This window comes from Pleurodeles waltl, chromosome 4_1 (genome assembly GCF_031143425.1).
Source record: "Pleurodeles waltl isolate 20211129_DDA chromosome 4_1, aPleWal1.hap1.20221129, whole genome shotgun sequence".
In the NCBI taxonomy this organism is placed as follows: Eukaryota; Metazoa; Chordata; class Amphibia; order Caudata; family Salamandridae; genus Pleurodeles; species Pleurodeles waltl.
In genome coordinates this window covers 73,092,563-73,114,538 of record NC_090442.1, presented here as the reverse complement: position 1 = coordinate 73,114,538, position 21,976 = coordinate 73,092,563, and the positions used below count along the sequence as shown (strand labels likewise).

The following is a 21,976-nucleotide window of genomic DNA, read 5'->3' as shown; positions in this document are numbered from 1 at the left end:
GATGTGTGCACACTGGCCCTGGAGGGCACCAGTGTGGACCAAAACAGCATATCTATCTTCAACAGGGTGTCATTAGTGCCCTTCGTTAAAAATACTCCAATGCTCTTCAGGGACTTGTAGCATGTAATACATGTGTGCAGCTCTTTCGCCTGTCTTTGATAGTTCTCTATTAAATAATGCTTTATACATTCAAATGTTTCTAACTTCAATTTCCTCTTTCCTTCAAGAGGTACATTTTGGCACATAAGTCTCATTCTTCTGAGTTTTTTTTTTTCTTTCAATAAATCAAAAATAGATAGAAAAAACTGTTCCTCGATGTGCGGGGCTGAGAGGAATCAAATAGGAATTTGAATCCCCCAGTCTCATCGAAACACTGGGTTTGCCATGTAACTGCAGCACGTGTCACTAAATCAAGATGACAATTAATTTGCAATAGTTGATCCTTTTGCGGACCCAATGTAACATCTGGGCTTGCAGCCGACATGATATCAGATCTGGACTGTAGCTGACATGATATGAGATTCTGGATTGGAGTGACAGATATGGAACTGGAGACAACATGATATCAAATCTGAGATTGAAGATGAGATGATATGCGATCCTGGATCAGAAGATGAAATTATATCCGATCTCCCGACAGAGTACGGCAGATACCAGACACATGAGTGAAGCTGACCTGATATCAGAACCCAAGAATCAAGCTGACGTGAAATACGATACGATCCGATCCACAGGAGGATAGAGACCAATTTGACATGAGGTCCCCAGAATGAAATTGAAACACTATTCGATCCAAAGCATCTTCACTTCCGCAATGACACAATATCAAATCTCCTGCATTTTAATTTCCAAACTGAGATGATATCTGAACCTCAGCCTTTGAGGTTCCATGTGGACCTGTTTTCAGAACCTCATCCTCTCAGGTTCAAAGTTGACACAATTCCAGAACGTCATCCTCCGAGGATCTAAGTAGACATGATTCCACAACCTAATCCTCTGAGGTTCCAAGCGGACACAAAGCCCAACATCCAAGGTTTTCAAACTGACTTGATTTCAAGTCACTAGCATGTGAGGACCCTGCAGGGTCCCTTCCTCTGCGTCTGCAGGTAGTGTTGTCGTCTCAGAGTGCAGTAGTGTGCGTCTTCTTTATTCTCTGAAGTGCGGGTACCGTGGCTTCCTCAGATCCCACTCGTCAGGTCACTGATAACCCCAGCCTTAACCAGCTTCTTCAAGAAGTCCTTCTCTCTCTGAATATTGTGCGTCCAAGACTGGAAAAGAAAGAAAAGGTAGTTGTCAGAAAGACGCCAATGCACACTGAAGCTCCGCTGTCCACCCCACTAACATGCAGACTCCCCCTCTTCACCCGCTCACTTGACTCTGTCCTCAAGGAATAGTTCTTGACTCTGCCTCACTTAATCTCACTGCTGGCCCAAGCATCTTACTTCTAAAGCCAGAGCATCCCTACTGGTTTGTTTAGAACATGGAACAGAAAAGGCGGCCTCCCCCTAAAACTGGGTATTCGAAAATGTCACACTGTAATTGCTACCCCAAAAAACACTCTTTACTCCTCGCGGATTTCCCGATGCACTGCGTAGAATATAAAAAAAGAGAATGTGTAATTGTGAGGGGGCGGGCTAACGGGCGTGCCATGGACCTCCTTCTTATAGTATTTGTAGCATTTCTTTTCTTCCATTCTGTATATTTATCAATGTTTTCATTTGCGCATTTTATCTTTGAATAAAAATGTATATTTTAGGTTTTATAAAAATAAATGAAACTGCAGCTACCATATACCCACCGTTATTTAACCGGTAAATGTACACCTCGTACTTAAAGGCCTGATAGATTTTAAAGCTATAAGCGCCCATTTATGTTACACTCATTCCAACTCATGAACGTTGTTGCGCAAACACACATGCAAGTGATGTGGACGGTCACACCCGTAGCAGCCGCACAAAGTAACAGTGATCATTTGGTGCAAGTTCACAGACAATAGCACCTCCTTTGTGTAGTGTTGGGTTCCCTCACTCCCCGAAGACACCACCTCTCTAGGAGAGAAGAGCGCACAGGTGACCACAGAGGAGGGTACAGGGAGAGGAGGGAGTGATCCGCATCCAACCTAACACTCACCACAACCAGGGTGCAAACCTGGAGGCCAATCATGCATCCGTCTTGTGGCTAGGAGGCAGTAGGGTCTTTGAGAAGTACAGGGGTACTGTTGGGCGGGAAGGTGATGCTTATGTGTTGATCTCTATATGAAAGGGCCCCTGATCTGGTCATACTGAGGTAGTTGGCTATTTAACCTGCAATGGTTCTCTCACACGAGGCCATGATGAACATGTCCATCAGCCACCAGTCACGTGTCGGGACTGTAGCCCTTTCCAGAGCCCTGGAATGCCAATCTTGGCTACGGCAAGTGATGGAGCGTACCAGTGCCTGAGTGCGAGTGTAACTTCAGGAATGGTGGAGGCATTCTTCAAGCAGGGCCATATCTGCAGGAAGCGGGCAGGCTGATTCAAGGTCGGCCTTCATCCCCCCTATACCGCCGAGCAGAATCACTTCACTCCTGCACAGTCCCACAGGACATGAACAAGGTTGCAGCCTTGCTCTGCACCTCCCTGCACTTGGTGTTAGGGTGAAGCTTTGTTGTTCATGTTTCTGCTCTCACTGTGTCCATATGAGGACCAATGCAATGGTGTAGAACCTCACAGTACCCAGATCTGAGATGTACTCAGCCCTTTACTCAGATAGCTGAATGTTTTTCCGGTCCTCCACTGATAACTGAGTATTTAAGGTGCCCTCCCACAGACTCTGAGGTTGTGTGCAGTTTATCATGAGAGGTTCTAGTGTATGATTGCCCCACAGAAGCCAGAACACCCCCCCTTCCTCCACACTGCCCTCATGTCAGCAGATAGTAGAGGATGGAGAGGTTTGTAGTTCAGACGGGCCTAACTCTCTTCCTTCCATTTCACACTCTATCTCGCTGCTTCCAATCCCTGCGCATGGATTCTCCTCCTTTCTGCTTCTTCTCTTTCCCTCCTCCACTATTTCCCGCTCACGCTTCACCCCACTCCCTGGTTCTTACTCTCTCCCTTTCATTGTGCATCTTTCTTTCCCCTGACGCCGAGTCCCTTCCTTCCCTTAAGCCCTGAACACTGGGCCTTGTTCGTAGGGCCTCTTGTCCAGGTGCTCCAATAACCTCAGCCGAGCGCTGCTGAGGCTAGAGCTCAGTGGCAAAGGCGGCCCTTGCACCGACTCCTCTTCCACTGGACGGGTGAAGCACACACATGAGTGACACAAGACCGTACTGATACTGCAGCGCTCGGCTCCACATATAACATCTATAATGCACCTCTGTCCTGCACCGACTTCTCTTCCACTGGACAGGTGAAGCACACACATGAGTGACACAGGACTGTACTGATACTGCAGTGCTCGGCTCCACATATAACATTTATAATGCACCTCTGTCCTGCACCGACAGAGCTCGGCTCCACATATAACATTTATAATGCACCTCTGTCCTGCACCGACAGAGCTCGGCTCCACATATAACATTTATAATGCGCCTCTGTCCTGCACCGACAGAGCTCGGCTCCACATATAACATTTATAATGCACCTCTGTCCTGCACCGACAGAGCTCCGCTCCACATATAACATTTATTATGCACCTCTGTCCTGCACCGACAGAGCTCCGCTCCACATATAACATTTATAATGCATCTCTGTCCTTCAGCGACTCCTCTTCCACTGGACAGGTGAAGCACATACGAGGGACACAGGACTGTACTGATACTGCAGCGCTCGGCTCCACATATAACATCTATGATGCACCTCTGTCCGGCACCGACAGAGCTCGGCTCCACATATAACATTTATAATGCACCTCTGTCAGGTCTAACAAAGCACTCGAGAGACGGGCCTGATAGCTCTGACACAACATCTCCATCTAGCCTGCATCATCCCGATACTACAGTGCTCAGCTCCACATATAACATTTATAATGCACCTCTGTCCCGCACATGCTGCTCTTCCAGAACTGCAGCTCCAGACCCAGGTCTAACAAAGCACTCGAGAGACGGGCCTGATAGCTCCGACGCAGCATCTCCATCCAGCCTCGATCATCCCCTGATACCGCAGGGCTTGGCTCCACGTATAACATTTAGAATGCACCTCTGTCCCGCACATGCTGCTTTTCCAGAACTGCAGCTCCAGACCCAGGTCTAACAAAGCACTCGAGAGACGGGCCTGATAGCTCCGACGCAGCATCTCCATCTAATCTGCGGTAAAACTCTGACCACCAGACAGCCTTGCCAATGATTCTTGCGTCGGAGAGGACCCGCTCTGTACTTCGCTGACCTTCCTCCGGGCACCGCCATCCCAGACTGTGGCCCGTCTCCCAGCGCTGGGACTCGCACACGGTACTCACAGGACACAGCAGCTGTGACCCGGTCTCTCACAGCAGACACTGATATCATAACTCTGTCACCACCTCCTCATACGGACATGTGCGTGAAATACCAATAATGCAACAATTAAAGAAGAAACAAAACTTCACCGTCTCTTCGGTTCACAGTCCTTTGTGCAATTCTCCCAGCTCAATGCCAGGGAACAGGCTTCAGCACCAGAGCATATTACAAACATACAAACGCTTGTTTTTCCCTCACAAATGCATCATGCATCCCATGACCTCAAGCTACGTTGCCTTTAGTGGTCTGACCTCAGATGAACCCTTCAGGCTCCTTGCACTCCGGTGTCTCCAGTACCTGACTTTACCTGGACCCCAAAGTACTGCATCTGGGCCCAACCCAGGCCGGGCAAGCAAAAGCCAAGTGCAGTGAGACAAAGACCCAGCTGTGCCCGGCTGCCCAAGCCGCAGGTTTCATCAGCTTTATTCAGTGCAATCTGCCAGTCTCTGAACCTTGGGCATGGGGATTCCGGCCCCACCAGCCTCTGATGTACAGAGGTGTTACGGTGTCTAGGCGCTAACATTTCTAAGTGTATAGTGGTACAATGTGTCAATTCCTATCCCGTTCCCAAAAACCCCTCAGCTGCTCCAAGGCTGCAGGTGGTTCTGCGTCATTCACTTATTTGATACACAGGGGCAAGTGCCAGTGCGCTGCATCTACATGCCTCAGCTCAGAGATGGCAAAGAAGCACCCTGACTTAAGAGACAGTGATGGGTGCTGACACACAGGGGCAGGAGCCTGGGCACTGCATGTACATGGGCATCTCAGAGATGGCGGAGTAGCACACTAACTCAAGAGGCAGTGATGGGAGGTGACACGCAGGAGCCTGTGCACTGCATGTACGTGGGCGTCTCAGATGCCTGAGCAGTACACTGACTCAAGAGGCAGTGATGGGTGCTGACACGCTGTTATATGTGAGTTTTGACCACTGACTCCACGTTGCACTTAGCCTAGAGGTACACTGTCACATTAGTGACCACCAGATTCATTTTGCCTATTGACTTTATTTTAGCATTAGCCACTGCGACGTTAAAAGCTGCAAGCAGTTTTCCACATTGTACAATGTACACATGTTTTTATTCTTTGTGTTCTTTCCCACCAAGGGCTTAGGCTGATAAGAATGTACTCCGACAGCAGGAACGGTCTTATTATGAATTGGCACCTTGGGATTGTGGCCAAGTACCGACGTGATATTTTCAAAGCTGGCCTAAAGCAATGAGCACTTTTTGGATAAATAAACTTCTGCAGTGAGAGGGATGTTCTAGACTTTTCCTCTCTTGTTTGTTCAAAGTATAAGAGGCCGAGACCAGATGGACCGGGGACAGAGTGTGTTTGCAGATCTCAGGCATATCCAGGACGCTGGAGTGTGTCATCCTTCCCGTGAGGAAAATTGATCTCTCTCTCCTCGATCCATTCTGGGATCTGGCGATCTGGAGGGGGATGAAGCAGTGATACTCTTTCCTCACGGTGATGCATATTTGTAATTAATTATTTGCTTTGCATTATAATATAGATACATATATTTGCTGTGTATATTGCAGTGGAGAATCATTTGTAAAGGTTTTCGTTTCATTGCTGTTACTATTTTTGAACGTGTGCTTTCAGCATGCTAATCTCCTTTTAGGAACCTTGTGTAGAGAAATAATAAATGTATTTTTTGGACTAAGAAGTGCATTCCAGAGATTGTTGTCAGTGCATAGGTGTTTCAGCTCGGTCATTAGTGAAGCATAACACATGTGGTGCCAGGAGCCTGTGCACTGCACATGGCCAGGGCGCCTCATCTCAGAAATGGCAGAGCAGCACACTGACTCAAGAGGCAGTGATGGGTGCTGACACAGGGCAGGAGCCTATGCACGGCATGTACATGGGCAAGGGCGCCTCAGAGATGGCACAGCAGCACACCGACTCAAGAGGCAGCGATGGGACGTGACATGCGGGGCAGAAGCCTGTGCACAACATGTACATGGGCGTCTCAGAGATGGCACAGCAGCACACTGACTCAAGAGGGAGGATGGGTGGTGACACGCGGGGGCAGGAGCCTGTGCACTGCATGTACACTAGGCGTGTCAGTGATGGCAGAGCAGCACACGGACTCAAGAAGCAGACACGCGGGCAGGTGCCTGTGCATCGCATGTACATGGGCAAGGGCGCCTCAGCTCAGAGATGGCAGAGCAGCACACTGATTCAAGAGGCCGTGATGGGTGCTGACGTCTGGGCAGGAGCCTGTGCACTGCATGTACATGGGCAAGGGTGCCTCAGCTCAGAGATGGCAGAGCAGCACACTGATTCAAGAGGCCGTGATGGGTGCTGACACATGGGGGTAGGAGCCTGTGCACGGCATGTACATGGGCAAGGGCGCCTCAGCTCAGAGATGGCGGAGCAGCACACTGACTAAAGAGGCAGTGATGGGTGCTGACACACGGGAGCAGGAGCCTGTGCACGGCATGTACATGGGCAGGGAGCCTCAGCTCAGAGATGGCAGAGCAGCACACTGATTCAAGAGGCCGTGATGGGTGCTGACACATGGGGGTAGGAGCCTGTGCACGGCATGTACATGGGCAAGGGCGCCTCAGCTCAGAGATGGCAGAGCAGCACACTGACTAAAGAGGCAGTGATGTGTGCTGACATCTGGGCAGGAGCCTGTGCACGGTATGTACATGGGCAAGGGCGCCTCAGAGATGGCAAAGCAGCACACGGACTCAGGAGGCAGTGATGGGTGCTGACACACGAGGCAGGAGCCTGTGCGCTGCATGTACATGGGCGTCTCAGAGATGGCAGAGCAGCACACTGACTCAGGAGGCAGTGATGGGTGCGGACACATGGGGGTAGGAGCCTGTGCACTGCATGTACTTGGGGAAAGGTGCCTCTGCTCAGAGATGGCAGAGCAGCACACTGACTCAAGAGGCAGTGATGGGTGCTGACACATGGGGGTAGGAGCCTGTGCGCTGCATGTACATGGGCAGGGAGCCTCAGCTCAGAGATGGCGGAGTAGCACACTGACTCAAGAGGCCGTGATGGGTGCTGACACATGGGGGTAGGAGCCTGTGCAAGGCATGTACTTGGGGAAAGGTGCCTCAGCTCAGAGATGGTAGAGCAGCACACTGACTCAAGGGGCAGTAATGGGTGCTCAGCCACTCACCCACAGGTGCCACAGGCTGGTCAGCGGGCAGAAACCCGGGGACTCTGCCAGTCTCAGGCTAGGCCCATCAAACACAGCCTCGTTCAAAAGGCCTTTCAAAAGGAAATCGGAAGTGAATAGTGAGTGAATGAGGGGTTTTGTAAAGCGCAACAGCTACTCTAGTGTGCCAGAGCTGCGGCAGATGACCGATCGGGGTCCCCCCCCCCCCCCCACCCCCCCTGCTTAAACAGAGGAGTTTTCGGAGCTTGCGAAACGCTTTCTTCTCGGAGATGCATCTAGGAGGAACACGAGGCTCACTGCAGGTACATGGCAGCAGGAACCGAGCAGCCAGGACAGCCCCACTTCTCTTGTCTGGTGCAGTACGTAGACTGAGTACGTAGGGCTCTTTTAGGACAGTATTCCGTCATCCTATTGGACAAATACTTGTGTCTGATCTCGTAGTAAGTGGTTCCAATAAAGTGGCATCACGTGGCCTGGTCAGCAGGTTTCGCAAGCATGGGTCAGGCAGGGGCCGTATGGGCCACCTTGGAGTAAACCATGCCACGCACAAGCCTCAGAAGTGCAGCCTCCCTTCCCTCCCTGGCATGTGGGGCACATGGCTCCCCGCCCCGTGGGGGTGCTGCGGTGTGTATTACACACTACACACCTGGGGGGGGGAGGGGCATCACCATGCACCGCACTCCCGGGCCAGCATCACTCACTGAATCCCGCGGTTGCCTCACGCACCTCAACCTGTAGGTACGTCATGAACCGCACCCCCAAGGAAGGAACCATGCAACGCTCCCTGGAGCAGCATTCCGCACCGCACCAGCGGGGTAGCATCCCGCACCCGGGCCGCATCATGCACCACCCCTCCGGGGCCGCATCATATCGCACACGAAGGCAGCATCACGTAGCCCAACCCTGCGGCACCATTACGCACACGACCCTGGAGCACCATCACGCACCGCAGCCTCGCGGCACAATCATGCACCGCACACCCGGGGCAGCATCACGCACAGCAGCCCCAGGGCAGCGTCACGCACCTCACCCTGGGGCACCGCACACCCACGGCAGCATCACGCACCGCACCCTGGGGCAGCATTACGCACACCACCCTGGGGCACTATTACGCACCACAGCCTCGCGGCACAATCACGCACCGCACACCCGGGGCAGCATCACGCACCGCACACCCGGGGCAGCATCACGCACAGCAGCCCAGGGGCAGCATCACGCACAGCAGCCCAGGGGCAGCATCACGCACAGCAGCCCCAGGGGCAGCATCACGCACAGCAGCCCCAGGGCAGCGTCACGCACCTCACCCTGGGGCACCGCACACCCACGGCAGCATCACGCACCGCACCCTGGGGCAGCATTACGCACACCACCCTGGGGCACTATTACGCACCACAGCCTCGCGGCACAATCACGCACCGCACACCCGGGGCAGCATCACGCACCGCACACCCGGGGCAGCATCACGCACCGCACACCCGGGGCAGCATCACGCACAGCAGCCCAGGGGCAGCATCACGCACAGCAGCCCAGGGGCAGCATCACGCACAGCAGCCCCAGGGGCAGCATCACGCACAGCAGCCCCAGGGCAGCGTCACGCACCTCACCCTGGGGCACCGCACACCCACGGCAGCATCACGCACCGCACCCTGGGGCAGCATTACGCACCACAGTCTCGCGGCACAATCACGCACCGCACACCCGGGGCAGCATCACGCACCGCACACCCGGGGCAGCATCACGCACCGCACACCCGGGGCAGCATCACGCACCGCACACCCGGGGCAGCATCACGCACAGCAGCCCAGGGGCAGCATCACGCACAGCAGCCCAGGGGCAGCATCACGCACAGCAGCCCAGGGGCAGCATCACGCACAGCAGCCCAGGGGCAGCATCACGCACAAGATTCTTGTAATTTTCGGTTACATTACACCTTAGTAAACCCTGCTTCGTCATACACAAACTGCGGCAAGAGTCCTCCTCTTCACAGCACTACAACGGCTTCCGGTGCCTAGAGCACCGACGTTCAAGGCACTCTGCAGTGTCCACAAAGCCTCCCAAAGAAAGGAACCTGTATATCTCGTAGAAAACGTAACAGAAAACACAGAATGCGAGGCTCTAGGCCAGCATCCCGGGCACTTCGCTGTCCTACTGTAAGACATTCACAGGGGGGTGCATTATCCCGGTCCAAGCCTCCAGGCGCTGGAACTCTGCGCCAGGTAGGGTGCCACGCATTCAGAAAGAGACGAGAACCTGGCTGTTCCCAATACAACACTCATCTAGCACCCCTGGGATAAAACGTGGAACAGCACCCCCGCCCCCGTGAACACAAGTCCGGCCTAGAGCCACGAGGCAGTGCCAGATGGCGAACAACAGAGAAGACAGACTCTGGGATACGGACATTTGTACCCGCCTGGCGCCCCCCCCCGAGGCAAGAACCGTCGTCCATAGGTACTTATCAAGCCAAGCTGCACGGTACGGTTACACCATATGGCCCCACTAAATATACACGTCTCACGCACTACATGTCCCATCATCCACTGCCCCTAGCAGACCACTGCAACTAGCCACGTCACTCTGGGCAGGCCCTTAATGACTGGAGACCAGGCCCTGGCACAGTCCCCGGCTCGCTGCAGACTTCCACCCTCGCTCAATCACTTGCAATGACACCCGTGGTGGGAATGATTGTAACACAGTCCACCCGGGGCTCCTCCGACCCTTCTCCCACTGACGATGCCTGCGCAGCTCTCGAGACCTCAGTGATGGATCCTGAGCAGTACGAGCGACCTGTACCCAAGACGTGAGAACATCATAATCATCAAAGAGAGACCTGAAGAGCAGATGAAGCTGCCAGCATACAGTGCCTCTTCCATTCACACCTTCATCCATCACGCCTCTCAGCGCTGCGTCCGTAGCACGACAATTGCACCGCGGCGGCCACCACGCCTGGCGGAAACACTCCCTACACAGGACCAACAACACATACGACGCTCTTACAACGCACGTGCTATATGGTGTCACGTGCTACCCCTGCAAGCAAGCGCCTCCGCAGCCCACACATGCGCTACAAAGCAATTCAGTACAGCACGGGACGGATTCTGATCTCCAGTCTGATGGGTCAGGCGCTGTAACCCTAAGGACCCCAGTGCTGTACTAATGACCAGCGTACACCCTGCAGGCTGCCCAGCCCTCTGGTGCCACTCAGTGCCCACGCCACCTCTGCAGCCACTCAGTGCCCCCACCACCTCTGCAGCCACTCAGTGCCCCCACCACCTCCCCCACCACCTCTGCAGCCACTCAGTGCCCCCACCACCTCTGCAGCCACTCAGTGCCCCCACCACCCCTGCAGCAGACTCATGCAAGCAGCCCCCTCCACCCTAGGGATCTCTGGCACAGGGGCGCTGCAGGGAGGCCCAGGGGCGCTGCAGGGAGGCCCAGGGCTGCCCCGACAGGGTGAGGGTGCACGACGGCCTGGACATGCCTGTTACACCGCAGCTCGGAGGTAAGCTGCCGCTCGTGCCCCCTCTGGCAGGAGCTTGATGGATGGCAGCGGCTTAGCCCTGACTACCACGGTGCCCCTCAAGGGGTCACCACCCAGGATGCCTACTGGGCTACCTCGGTAGGTGACTCCCTCTACCTGCCTCCTCCACTGCTTGGGACGGAGAGGAGCGGAGGCCCCCAGTGCTTAATTTGTAAGAGAATGAGTGCCGGTGCCCAACGCTCTGTTCAGAAGCCCGCGGACAGTGCAACTGGAGGTCGGCACGCCCAGCACCGAGGGTGTGTAGTCCTGCATCAACTTCCTGCCTCTGTGATCACTTCCAGGCGCCCGCTGCCCGTTGATCTCACTCCTTCAGGTTTCTGCTTTCTAACTTTATGGATTGTTTTCCATCTTTCTTTTCATCCTCTTTCTGTTTTGTGTGTTTTCTCTCTCTCGCCCTCAGAAATGTCGGATAAGGATGCATAAGTGCAGGGGCGTAGGAGACAATACATTTCTGGGGGGGGACAGGGACAGCCTTGGGGACTTTCAATCAACCCTATACAAATCGCTCGTTGTTTACGAACTGCAGGCTCCAATAATATATTGGAAGTGAAATAGGGAGAAAGGAAGGCATGTTTTCACAGTCTGAAAGTATCTTTGTTATTTACATTCACAAAGTAATTAGCTCAAATGTGAAAATAACCTGTTGATTAACCTTGCATCTTCATGCACCAAGCAAATAAAAGTAGGAGGGTAAAAAGGAAGAACATACTCTGACACCCACACCCATCATGCCCTTCGCCTCATGCCAATTGGAACCGCACTGGAGAGATCAAAAGCGATTAGGTACAAGAGTTGTAAACTGTGCTTGGAAACCAGAGTTCTAATAACACTTCTACTCCTGTGTGTGATCTTGGGCAGCTCAGCTCCACATCAGTCATAACTAGAAGTATTGCAACTGAAGAAGCTCTTGGAGTTACAGGCTATATAAACATGGATTCTCTAATCTCTGTATAAACTGCAGTCACTAATTTCTTTAGAAATGGCTGTTTGTGCTGCACCAAGTCACTGCGTATAAAGAAAAGACATTCACTGATTATAAAGAAAAGACATTGGAAAATGACTATGATAGGGTTATTACAGTCGAGTTCTGACATTACAGTGTTTTCTGCCAGAGCTAGCAGCCAAGGTGAAAGGCAAATCAGGTCACAGAGCATAATTAATGCAGCTGTTTAAAGCAAAACATGGAATGTTGCTTTTCTTTCTTCTGCTCTGCTTTAATAGCTTGGAATGACAGAAGCTAAGCACTAAGGGTTTAAGTGGTTTGTGGGAAAGTTGATGGTGTGAACATGTATTATATGGGGTAAAATACCTCCTGCGTACATAAGGATATTGCAAGTCACCTTGAAGTTCATACCTTATAAACAAGCATTGGCAAAGCCAATAGGTCTCGCCTATGCAAGTTCTATTGCCTTTGCCAATGTGTTTTAGCCATCCTGTACACTAGTGAGACTACTATTCAGCATGGCTCAAAGTTAATGGCACAAAGGAGAATGATGTGTCATGGACTGGTGTGGCGTAGTGTCATAGAGTAAGTAGAGTGTCCTAGAATGGAGCAGTAAACTAACTTTAAAGGAACAGCAACTCCACCCTCAGAGGTACACTAATCTACAGACCACCAGGACCACGCCCCGCCTTCTGCGACACCATCACCAACACCATCAGCTCGCACGCCCTCACCTCCACAGACTACATCCTCCTCAGTGATTTCAACTTTCACCTGGAAAACCTACAAGACCACAACTCATCATTCTTCATAGACAATCTCACCAACCTTGGACTCAAACAACTAGTCACCTCACCCACCCACTCAGCAGGACACACGCTCTACGCAGTTTTCACCTCAAGCCAACACATAGCCTACACCCACACCACCAAACTCCTCTGGACTGACCACCACTCCGTCCACTTCTCCTTCGTCAAACTCCCCACACACCACCATCAACACACCACACCCTACCGCATGTGGGACAAGATCCCCACTAAACACCAGAACTCCCAACTGGCTCACAACCCCCCCCCTCCACACCAATGACCCCAACGCAGGAGCCCACAACCTCTCAAAATGGATCACCACCTGCGCAGACACACCAGCCCCCCTCAGAAAACATATCGCCACCGCAACATCAAGAACGCCCCATGGTTCACCCCCGAACTCCCGAACTCCAAGACTCCAAGCGCAAATGCTGCCTAGCGGAGAAAATATGGCAACAATAACCCTCCACAACCAACTTCTCCACCCTCAAAGCTACCATTCGCACCAATCACCAACTCAATACGCACCGCCAAAAAAGACCACTACAAAACACGCCTTGACAACAACTCTCAAAATAGCAAAGAACTCTTCACCATCATTAATGAACTAGCCAAACCCAAAGCCAGCAACCTATACCCTTCACACAAACAGCCCCTATGTGACGCCCTCTCCAACGACTTCCACCACAAAATCCTGGACATCCACAACAGCTTCATACCACACACACCCACCACACACACCACTCACTCTCCCAACGCAACCCCCACTCATGATCCCCCCACCACACTCACCACCTGGGCCCCCACCACACACGAAGAAACCGAAAAAAACATGAACTCCATCCGCTCCGGATCCCCCTCCGACCACTGCCCACATCGCATCTACAACAAAGCCAGCCCAACCATCGCCCCCATACTCCGCGACATAATCAACTCCTCCTTCGACACCGCCACCTACCCAAACCCCTGGAAGCACGCGGAAATCACTGCTCTCCTAAAAAAAACAAAGCCGACCCAGAGATCCTCTCCAACTATCGCCCCATCTCCCTCCTCCCCTTCCCCGCCAAGGTCGCCGAGAAACTAGACAACACCCGCCTATCCCACTACCTCGAAGAAAACAACACTCTTGGCCCCTCACTATCCAGGTTCCGCAAGAACTACAGCATGGAAACCGCCCTCATCGCATGCACTGACGACATTAGGACCAAAGTCGACAAAGGCGAGACCGTCGCACTCATCCTTCTAGACCTCTCCGCAGCCTTTGACACTGTCTGCCACCACACACTCCGCACACGCCTCCACAACATAGGAATTCCCCACAAAGCCTTAGACTGGCTCACCTCCTTCCTCACCAACTGAACCCAAAGAGTCCGCCTTCCGCCCTTCCACTCCAACACTACCAAGATCATCTGCGGAGTCCCCCAAGGGTCCTCTCTCAGCTCCACACTCTTCAACATTTACATGATCCCCCTAGCCAACATCCTCCGACCTCACGGAATCACTATCCTCTCCTATACAGATGACACCCAACTCATCCTCTCCCTCACCCGCAACCCCACCACCGCCAAAACCAACCTACACGCAGCTCTCCTCGACACCGCCAACTGGATTACAACTAACCACCTCAAGCTTAACTCCAACAAAACCGAGATTATCATCTTCGGGCCCCAACAAAACCATATGGGACGACTCCTGGTGACCCACCGCCCTAGGACCCGCACCCACCTCCGCAAACCACACACGCAACCTCAGCATCATCCTGGACCCCTCCCTCTCCTGCTTCCTCACACTCCGCACTCTAAAAAAAATCCTTCAGATGGATTCCCCCAGAGACCAGGAAGACAGTCACCCATGCATTCATCAGCAGCAGACTAGACTACGGTAACGCCCTCTACGCCGGCACCACACTCAAACTCACACGCAAACTCCAGAGAATCCAGAACACAGATGCGCGCCTCGTCCTTGGCCTCCCCCGCCACAAACGAATCTCACCACACCTCAAAACCCTTCACTGGCTCCCCATAAACAAGAGAATCACATTCAAGATCCTCACCCATGCACACAAATCCCTCCACAACACCGGCTCGACATACCTCAACGAAAGAGTGAACTTTCACACTCCGACCCGCAACCTCCGATCAGCCAACCTCACCCTGGCCACAGTCCCCCACATCCAACGCACCACCACAGGAGGCAGGTCCTTCTCCTACCTCACCCCCAAAACCTGGAACTCCCTCCCCACCAACCTCTGCAAAACCAAAGACCTCCTTGCTCTTCAGAAAGGGCCTCAAGACATGGCTGTTCGAACAGTGACCCTCCTGCCCCCCTCCCCCCCAAGCGCCTTGAGACCCTCACAGGTGAGTAGCGCGCTTTATACATTTTTTGATTGATTGATTGGAAGAATGGGACCAGGTCCAAGAAGCACAGAAGAGTCCAGGGAGGACAGGAGCCCCTGCTAACACGAATCAAGGTGCAAAACAAGAACCACTGGTAAAGAACAACAGTCAGTATTGCACCCAAGAAGATGGATGCAGGTTCCTGGTTGGTGCAGATGATATCCCACACCGGATGGATGATTGCAGTCTGGTTTGCGTCACTGGATTCCGCCAACAAGCCTTAGCCCACGCAAAGCTCATGGTTAGCGGAAAATGGCACTGCCTGGGACCAGAAGGGACCTGGTGGACTCTACCCAGGAGGAGGAGTCAGAGGGGGCTCTCAGCAACTCAGAGAGCCCACAGAAGACCAGCCAGTGCACACAGGAGTCCTCCAGCACAGGGACAAAGGAGTTGCAAAAGGAGGCCCACGCAGCACAAAAACAAAGGATCCCACACTGCCAGAGAACCACTCAGGAAGCTGTGCATTGCAGGAAGGAGTGCTGGGGGCCGGAGTAATATTGTGCACAAAGAATTTCATAGAAGGATGCCAACAAGCCTTGGCAACAAAAAAACATGTGGTGAACAGGGTTACTGTCTTGAGTGGGAAGGCAAGCTCTTACCTCTACTAAAGTTGGACAGTACGACGTCAGGACCATCGGGACCACTTCAGTCCACCACCCGTGATGTAGGATCCATGCAACTCGACAGGAGAGGGGACCCAAGCAAATGGTCGTCATTGCAGAAAGGGGCCTGCTGAAGCAGGGGGGTGACTCCTTCACTCCAAGGGAGATTCGTTCACTCTTCTGGTGCAGGCTGAGGATAGGCCTGTCCTCTGAGGATGCACGACCGGGAAACAGTTGCATTGGCTGGCAAGAGCTGAAGATACAATGTTGCATAAGTCGTCTTTGCTTCGTTGTTGCAGTTTGTGGAGTTCCTGAAGGGTCCAGATGCAGTTTCTTCAGTGAGAAGGTGAAGTAAAGGATGCAGAGGATTCCTGCTGGACTCTTGCAATCCGAATCTGAAGAACCTCCCAAAGGAGAGACCCTAAATAGCCCTGAAAGGGGGATTGGTCAGCTACACAGGTAAGCACCTATCAGGGGACGGCTCTGACACCACCTGCTGGCACTGGCCACTCAGATGCTCCCAGAGTTCGCTGCCAACTTGGAATCCAAGATGGCAAAACACAGGGGCCCTCTGGAGGAGCTCTGAGCACCACACCTGGGGTGGTGATTGACAGGGGAGTGGTCACTCCCCTTTCCTTTGTCCAGTTTCGTGCCAGAGCAGGGACTGGGGGTACCCAAACCGGTGTAGACTGGATTATGCAAGGAGGGCACCAAATGTGCCCTTCAAAGCATTTCCAGTGGCCTGGGGAAGGAAGCTAGCCCTCCCAAGCCTGTAACTCCTATTTCCAAAGGGAGAGAGTGAAACACCCCTCTTCCAAAGGAAATCCTTTGTTCTGCCTTCCTGGGCTTGAGCTTCTCAAGCAACAGGAGGGCAGAAACCTGTCTGAGAAGTGGCAGCAGCTGGGCCTGCGTGGAAAACCTCAGAAGGCTGGAATGGCAATACTGGAGGTCCTCTAAGGAGCACCAAGTGTGCATCAAATCATACAACCAATGCTTGCAAAAGCCTTGGGGTATAATTCCAACATGTTTGATACCAAACATACCTATGTTCGGAGTTACCATTATGTAGCTGGGAATAGGTAGTTACCTATTTCCAGTACACGTGTAAAATGGCATCCCCGTACTCAGGAAGTCTGGGAAAATGGTCCTGGAGGTCGTGGGGGCACCTCTGCTAGTGCGGAGGTGCCCTCACACACAGGTACTCTGCACCCCAACCTCAGGGCTGGAGGGCCTGCTATAGGGGTGACTTATAAGTGACCTGGTTCAGTGTAACTGGCAGTGAAAGGGTGCATGCACCTTTTCACGCAGGCTGCAATGGCAGTCCTGCAGAAGCCTTTGCATTGGCTCCTTATGGGTGGCAAAAGAAATGCTGCAGCCCATAGGGATCCCCTGGAACCCCAATGCCCTGGGTATCTAAGTACCATATACTAGGGACTTATAAGGGGCACCAGTATGCCAATTTAGGGTGAAATACTGGGTTACCAGTATGCAACAACCATAATTTAAGGGAGAGAGCATAACTACTGGGGTCCCGATTAGCAGGATCCCAGTAGACACACTCAAACACACTGGCAAATAGGACAAACTAGGGGTAACCAAGCTAGAAAGAGGCTACTTTCCTACAAGGTTAGCATCCACAATAATGATTTACAAGCTTTTATACACCCACTTTTACATGAATGACTCAAATAGTGAATCAAGAAGTAATTAGCTCATAGTACCTATGCTTATGCCAACTTACGTACAATATCACAAATTCAAGTCAAGGTACTTTGGCCGACGATATTTCGATCCCCTAGACAAGTATCAGGATCATCCTAAGCCTTTGTTAAGCTTGAGTTAAAGGGTTACAGAGTGCTTGTAACCAAAATGGCGAAGATAAATCTGACTCACGTCTCATATGAGTGACAAGGCAATCAATGGAGATCTGAATCTCTAATCAAGCGCTAATGCCATAAAGTAGTAGTAGAGTGGAGTAGCGTCACAGTGTAATAGAGTGGAGTGGCAGAGTGTCGTAGAGTGGAAAGGCATAAGGAAGAGTGAAACTGGAGTAGAGTGAAGGAAAGTAATGTGAAGTGGCATAGAGAAAGTTGGGTAGAGTGTTACAGTGAACATAGTACATTGTTGTATAGTGGAGTGGCATAGAGGGTTGTGCAGTGGCGTTGAGTAGAGTATCGTAGATTGAAGTGGCATAGAGTGGTGTGGAGTGGCGTGGAGTGGAGTAAAGTGGAATGGAGTGGCATATAGGGAGTTGTGTAGGGAGTTCCAGAGTGGAGAAAGTGTTAGAGTTTAATGGAATAGAGTGTCAGAGTCTAGTATCATGGAGTGTAATGTCAGAGTGAAGTGTCATAGAGTGGAGTTGGGTGGTCTGGAGTGAAGTGGCATAGAGTACAGTGGTGCAAAGTAGATTGGTGTAGAGTGTAGTGGTATAGAGTGCCTTGGTTTTGAGTAAAGTGGTGTAGAGTGCATTGGCGAGTACTGCACTGGTTTAGTGTACAGTGCAGTAGCGTAGAGTGGTGAAGAGTCGAGGGGCACAGAGTGGAGTGGCACAGCATAGATTGCAGTGGTTCAGAGTGCTGTGTCATAGAGTGATGCGTTGCATGGTAGAGTGGAGTGGTGCAAGGTAGAGTAGACTGGTGTAGAGTGCAGTGGTGGAGTGCAGTGATGCAGAGTAGAGTGGCATAGAGTGTAGTGGCATATAGTACATTGGTGTAGAGTGTAATAGAGTGTCATATAGTTGAGCGGTGCAGAGTAGAGTGACATGGAGCAGAGTAGAGAGGAGTATAGTTCAGTGGCAGAGTGCAGTGTTGCAGAGTAGAATGTCATAAAGGGCCGTGGTGTAGAGTAGAGTGGCATAGAATGCATTGGTGTAGAGTGCAGTGATGTAGAGTGATGCAGAGTAGAGAAGAGTGGCTTAGAGTACAGTGGTGCAGAGTAGAATAGAGTTGCATAGAGTGCCATGGCATAGAGTAGATTGCTGCAGAGTACAGTATAGTGGTGAAGAGTAAATTGTTGCATAGTGATGTAGAGTGCAGTAGCATAAAGAGGTGCAGAGCAGATTGGAGTGGTGCAGGGTACATTGGCGTGGTGCAGGATAGATTGGATTGGCATAGAGTAGAGTTGTGTAGATTGCAGTGGCATAGAGGAGATGATTTCAAACTAGAGTGGAGTGCCCTACCGTGGAGTGGTGTAGAGTAGATTAGAGTGCAGTGGTGCAGAAAAGAGTGCAGTGGGATAGAGTACAGTGGCATTGAGTGCAGTGGTGCAGAGTAGAGTGGCATGGAGTTCAGTGGCAAAGTGCAATGTTGCAGATTAGAGGGTCGCAGAGTACAGTGGTGTATTGTAGAGTGGCATAGAGTGCAGTGGCATAGAGTGCTGTGGTGCAGAGTACAGTGGCATTGAAAGCAATGGAATAGAGTGCTTTGGTGCAGAGTAGATTGGCATAGAGTGCAGTGGCATAGAGTCCATTGGTTTTGAGTAAAGTGGTGAAGAGTGCACTGGCAGAGTGCAGGGGTGTAGTGTACAATGTTTAGAGTAGAATAGCATAGATTGCAGTGGCGTAGTGTAGAGTGCTGCAGAGTAGAGTGATGTAGAGTGGAGTGGTACAGCACGGATTGCAGTGGCGTAGAGTAGCACAGAGTGGAGAAAAGTGGTGTAGGGTGCAGTGGCATAGGGTAGATTGTTTCAGAGTAGAGTGAAGAAAAGATAGAGAAAAGATAATATACTTCAATATGCTGAAGTATGTAACGATAACAACAACATAAATAATAACACTAGGCATAACGGCCCAAAATGAAATATGGCTTCTCCCTGTTAACCACGCTGCAATCAAGCCCTTCATTACCTAGAAAACAAAACATGAAACCTAAATGTTAGAAAAATATACCCTTCTAATAGCTAAATTATTGTGTGAAAAGGTTAAATCTGGGCTCAATCTCGACTTCACTGTTTCACCAACTGGTGTGATCTTAGGCAAATACAAATATTGTGTTTCGCAGAGTCTCCTTTCTAGCCTGGGGGCATCAGGGTGAGTGGGACTCTGTTTCCTCTTTAGATCTTCCTCATTGTCTTGCAGCTCCCCTTGAAGGCATCCTGCAGTGCTCCTCTTCAAGGCGGCAGGTGATGCAGACAGTAATCATCCAAAACTCTTTTCTCCTCCTCGTGCCCTTTGTTCTTATGAGCACCCTTAATGCCCACAGCTGTGAACAGGACAAACAAAAGGGCAGAGGGCGCAGGGGTCCTCCGGACTCACCTTCATTCTGTTACCATCAGATTGGAGGATGGTCGGTACAGGGCTATTATAAGTAGCGCTTTGGTGCGCTAATGGCCCTCTGAATAATAGATGTGAGAGGGGAAATTATTGTGTCCCCTTGTCCCCCTCACCTTCGTCCCCCGTGTCCTCCACCCTCCAAAATCTGGGGGGGACACATCCCCCGCGTTCTCCACAATTCCTACGCCCATGCATAAGTGTGCTGGTCCCCAAAAATGAGTGCCGGAGGCTCCCAAACGGCAACCACCGGCTCAAACTAAGCAATGGAGGTCTCAGGGCTTTGTGACGTGATTGCGTCTGGTGGTTCTTCCCCAGTGAGCTTGCCCCTGTGCTGCAGCTGGCCTACTAAAGACTCGGGCACCGGCTTACTGCCCTGTTAGATCCTTGCTTAGTACGTCCTTGTACGAGTAAGTAGTAAGGCGGTAATGCGCTGATTACTCACCGGTAACCTTTTCTCCGACCGCCCATGCTTGTCCCAGCACTTGCCTCCCACCCAGCCTGTGATCAGGCCTCAGTCCCCAGCACCGGGCGAGGACGGGCCACGGGTAGGGTCAGGGCATGCCTGAGGGAAAGGAGGAGTTGTTTGAGCAAGGTCACATGGTGCGCACGCAGGCGCACACAACACCACTAGTAAAGACGGGCAGGAGGAAGGGTAATGGCAGGAATTGGCGTATTACCCTTCATCATGACTTGGGTCCTCCTTAACTATGCCTCACAAGCCTTTTTTCCCATGTGCCATTTTTTATTTCAGTTTTAAGCTCTGGGCACCACACTTAAATAACAAGCATTTGCAATACAACAGGTCTGGCATTTGTGAGAGTTCAAGCTATTGGCGTTGTAAATGACAATGTTTTCTACCTATGTGTTTTAGTTTGGAGTGAGGTGGATGTATGAACACACACAGCTGCAGCAGTGTCTAGAGGACTTAGAATGGGGAATTACCACCGGGAACAGAGAGACAGCTGCAGTACTGCCTAGAGGACTTAGAATGGAGGAGTTACAGACGGGAACAGAGAACCAGCAGCAGCACTGCCTACAGGACTAAGAATGAGGAATTACTGATGGGACCAGAGAAGCAGCTAGCAGCACTTCCTTGATAACTAATAATGAGGAATTACCACTGGGACCAGACAAGCAGTTGCCGCACTGTCAAGAGGGCTTAGAATGAGGAATTACAGACAGGGCCAGAGAATCAGCTACCAGCACTGCCTAGAGGATTTAGAATGATGAATTACTGACGGGTCCAGAGAAGCAGCTTTCAGTCTAGAGGACTTAGAGTGAGGAATTACCCATGGGACCAGAGAAGCAGCTGCTGGACTGTGCAGAAGACTCAGAATGAGGAATTACCACTGAGACCAGAGAAGCAGCTAGCAGCATTTCCTAGAGCACTAAGAATGAGGAATTACCACTGGGAACAGAGAAGTGGCTGCAGAACTGTCTAGAGGACGTAGAATGAGGAATTACCACTGGGACCAGAGAAGCAGCTGCTGGACTGTGTAGAAGAGTTAGAATGAGGAATTACCACTGAGACCAGGGAAGCAGCTAGCAGCACTTCCTACAGCACTAAGAATGAGGAATTACCACTGCGACCAGAGAAGCAGCTAGCAGCATTTCCTAGAGAACTAAGAATGAGGAATTACCACTAGGACCAGACAAGCGGCTGCAGAACTGTTTGGAGGACTTAGAATGAGGAAGACTGAAAATGGATAATAGCGTGTCTGTCTGAGGGTGCAAAATACGCACACAGAGCCAATTATTTCTAAAACAGCCTTGGAGGGGAAAGTGGCATGGAAAACATGAATTAAGTA

General features: G+C 51.6%; 1 protein-coding gene across 4 annotated transcripts in view; it reads right to left on the bottom strand.

Moving 5' to 3' along the window:
* Positions 1-278: 278 nt before the first annotated feature.
* ST3GAL3 (ST3 beta-galactoside alpha-2,3-sialyltransferase 3) overlaps positions 279-21,976 on the bottom strand; it is an 807,542-nt gene continuing 785,844 nt past the window's right edge. For all 4 annotated transcript variants that reach the window (XM_069227820.1, XM_069227817.1, XM_069227819.1 and 1 more), the window contains one exon: positions 279-1,268. In XM_069227820.1, coding sequence (XP_069083921.1) covers positions 1,179-1,268 — 90 coding nt within the window. In that variant the 3' untranslated portion in view covers positions 279-1,178. The remainder of the gene's footprint in view (positions 1,269-21,976) is intronic.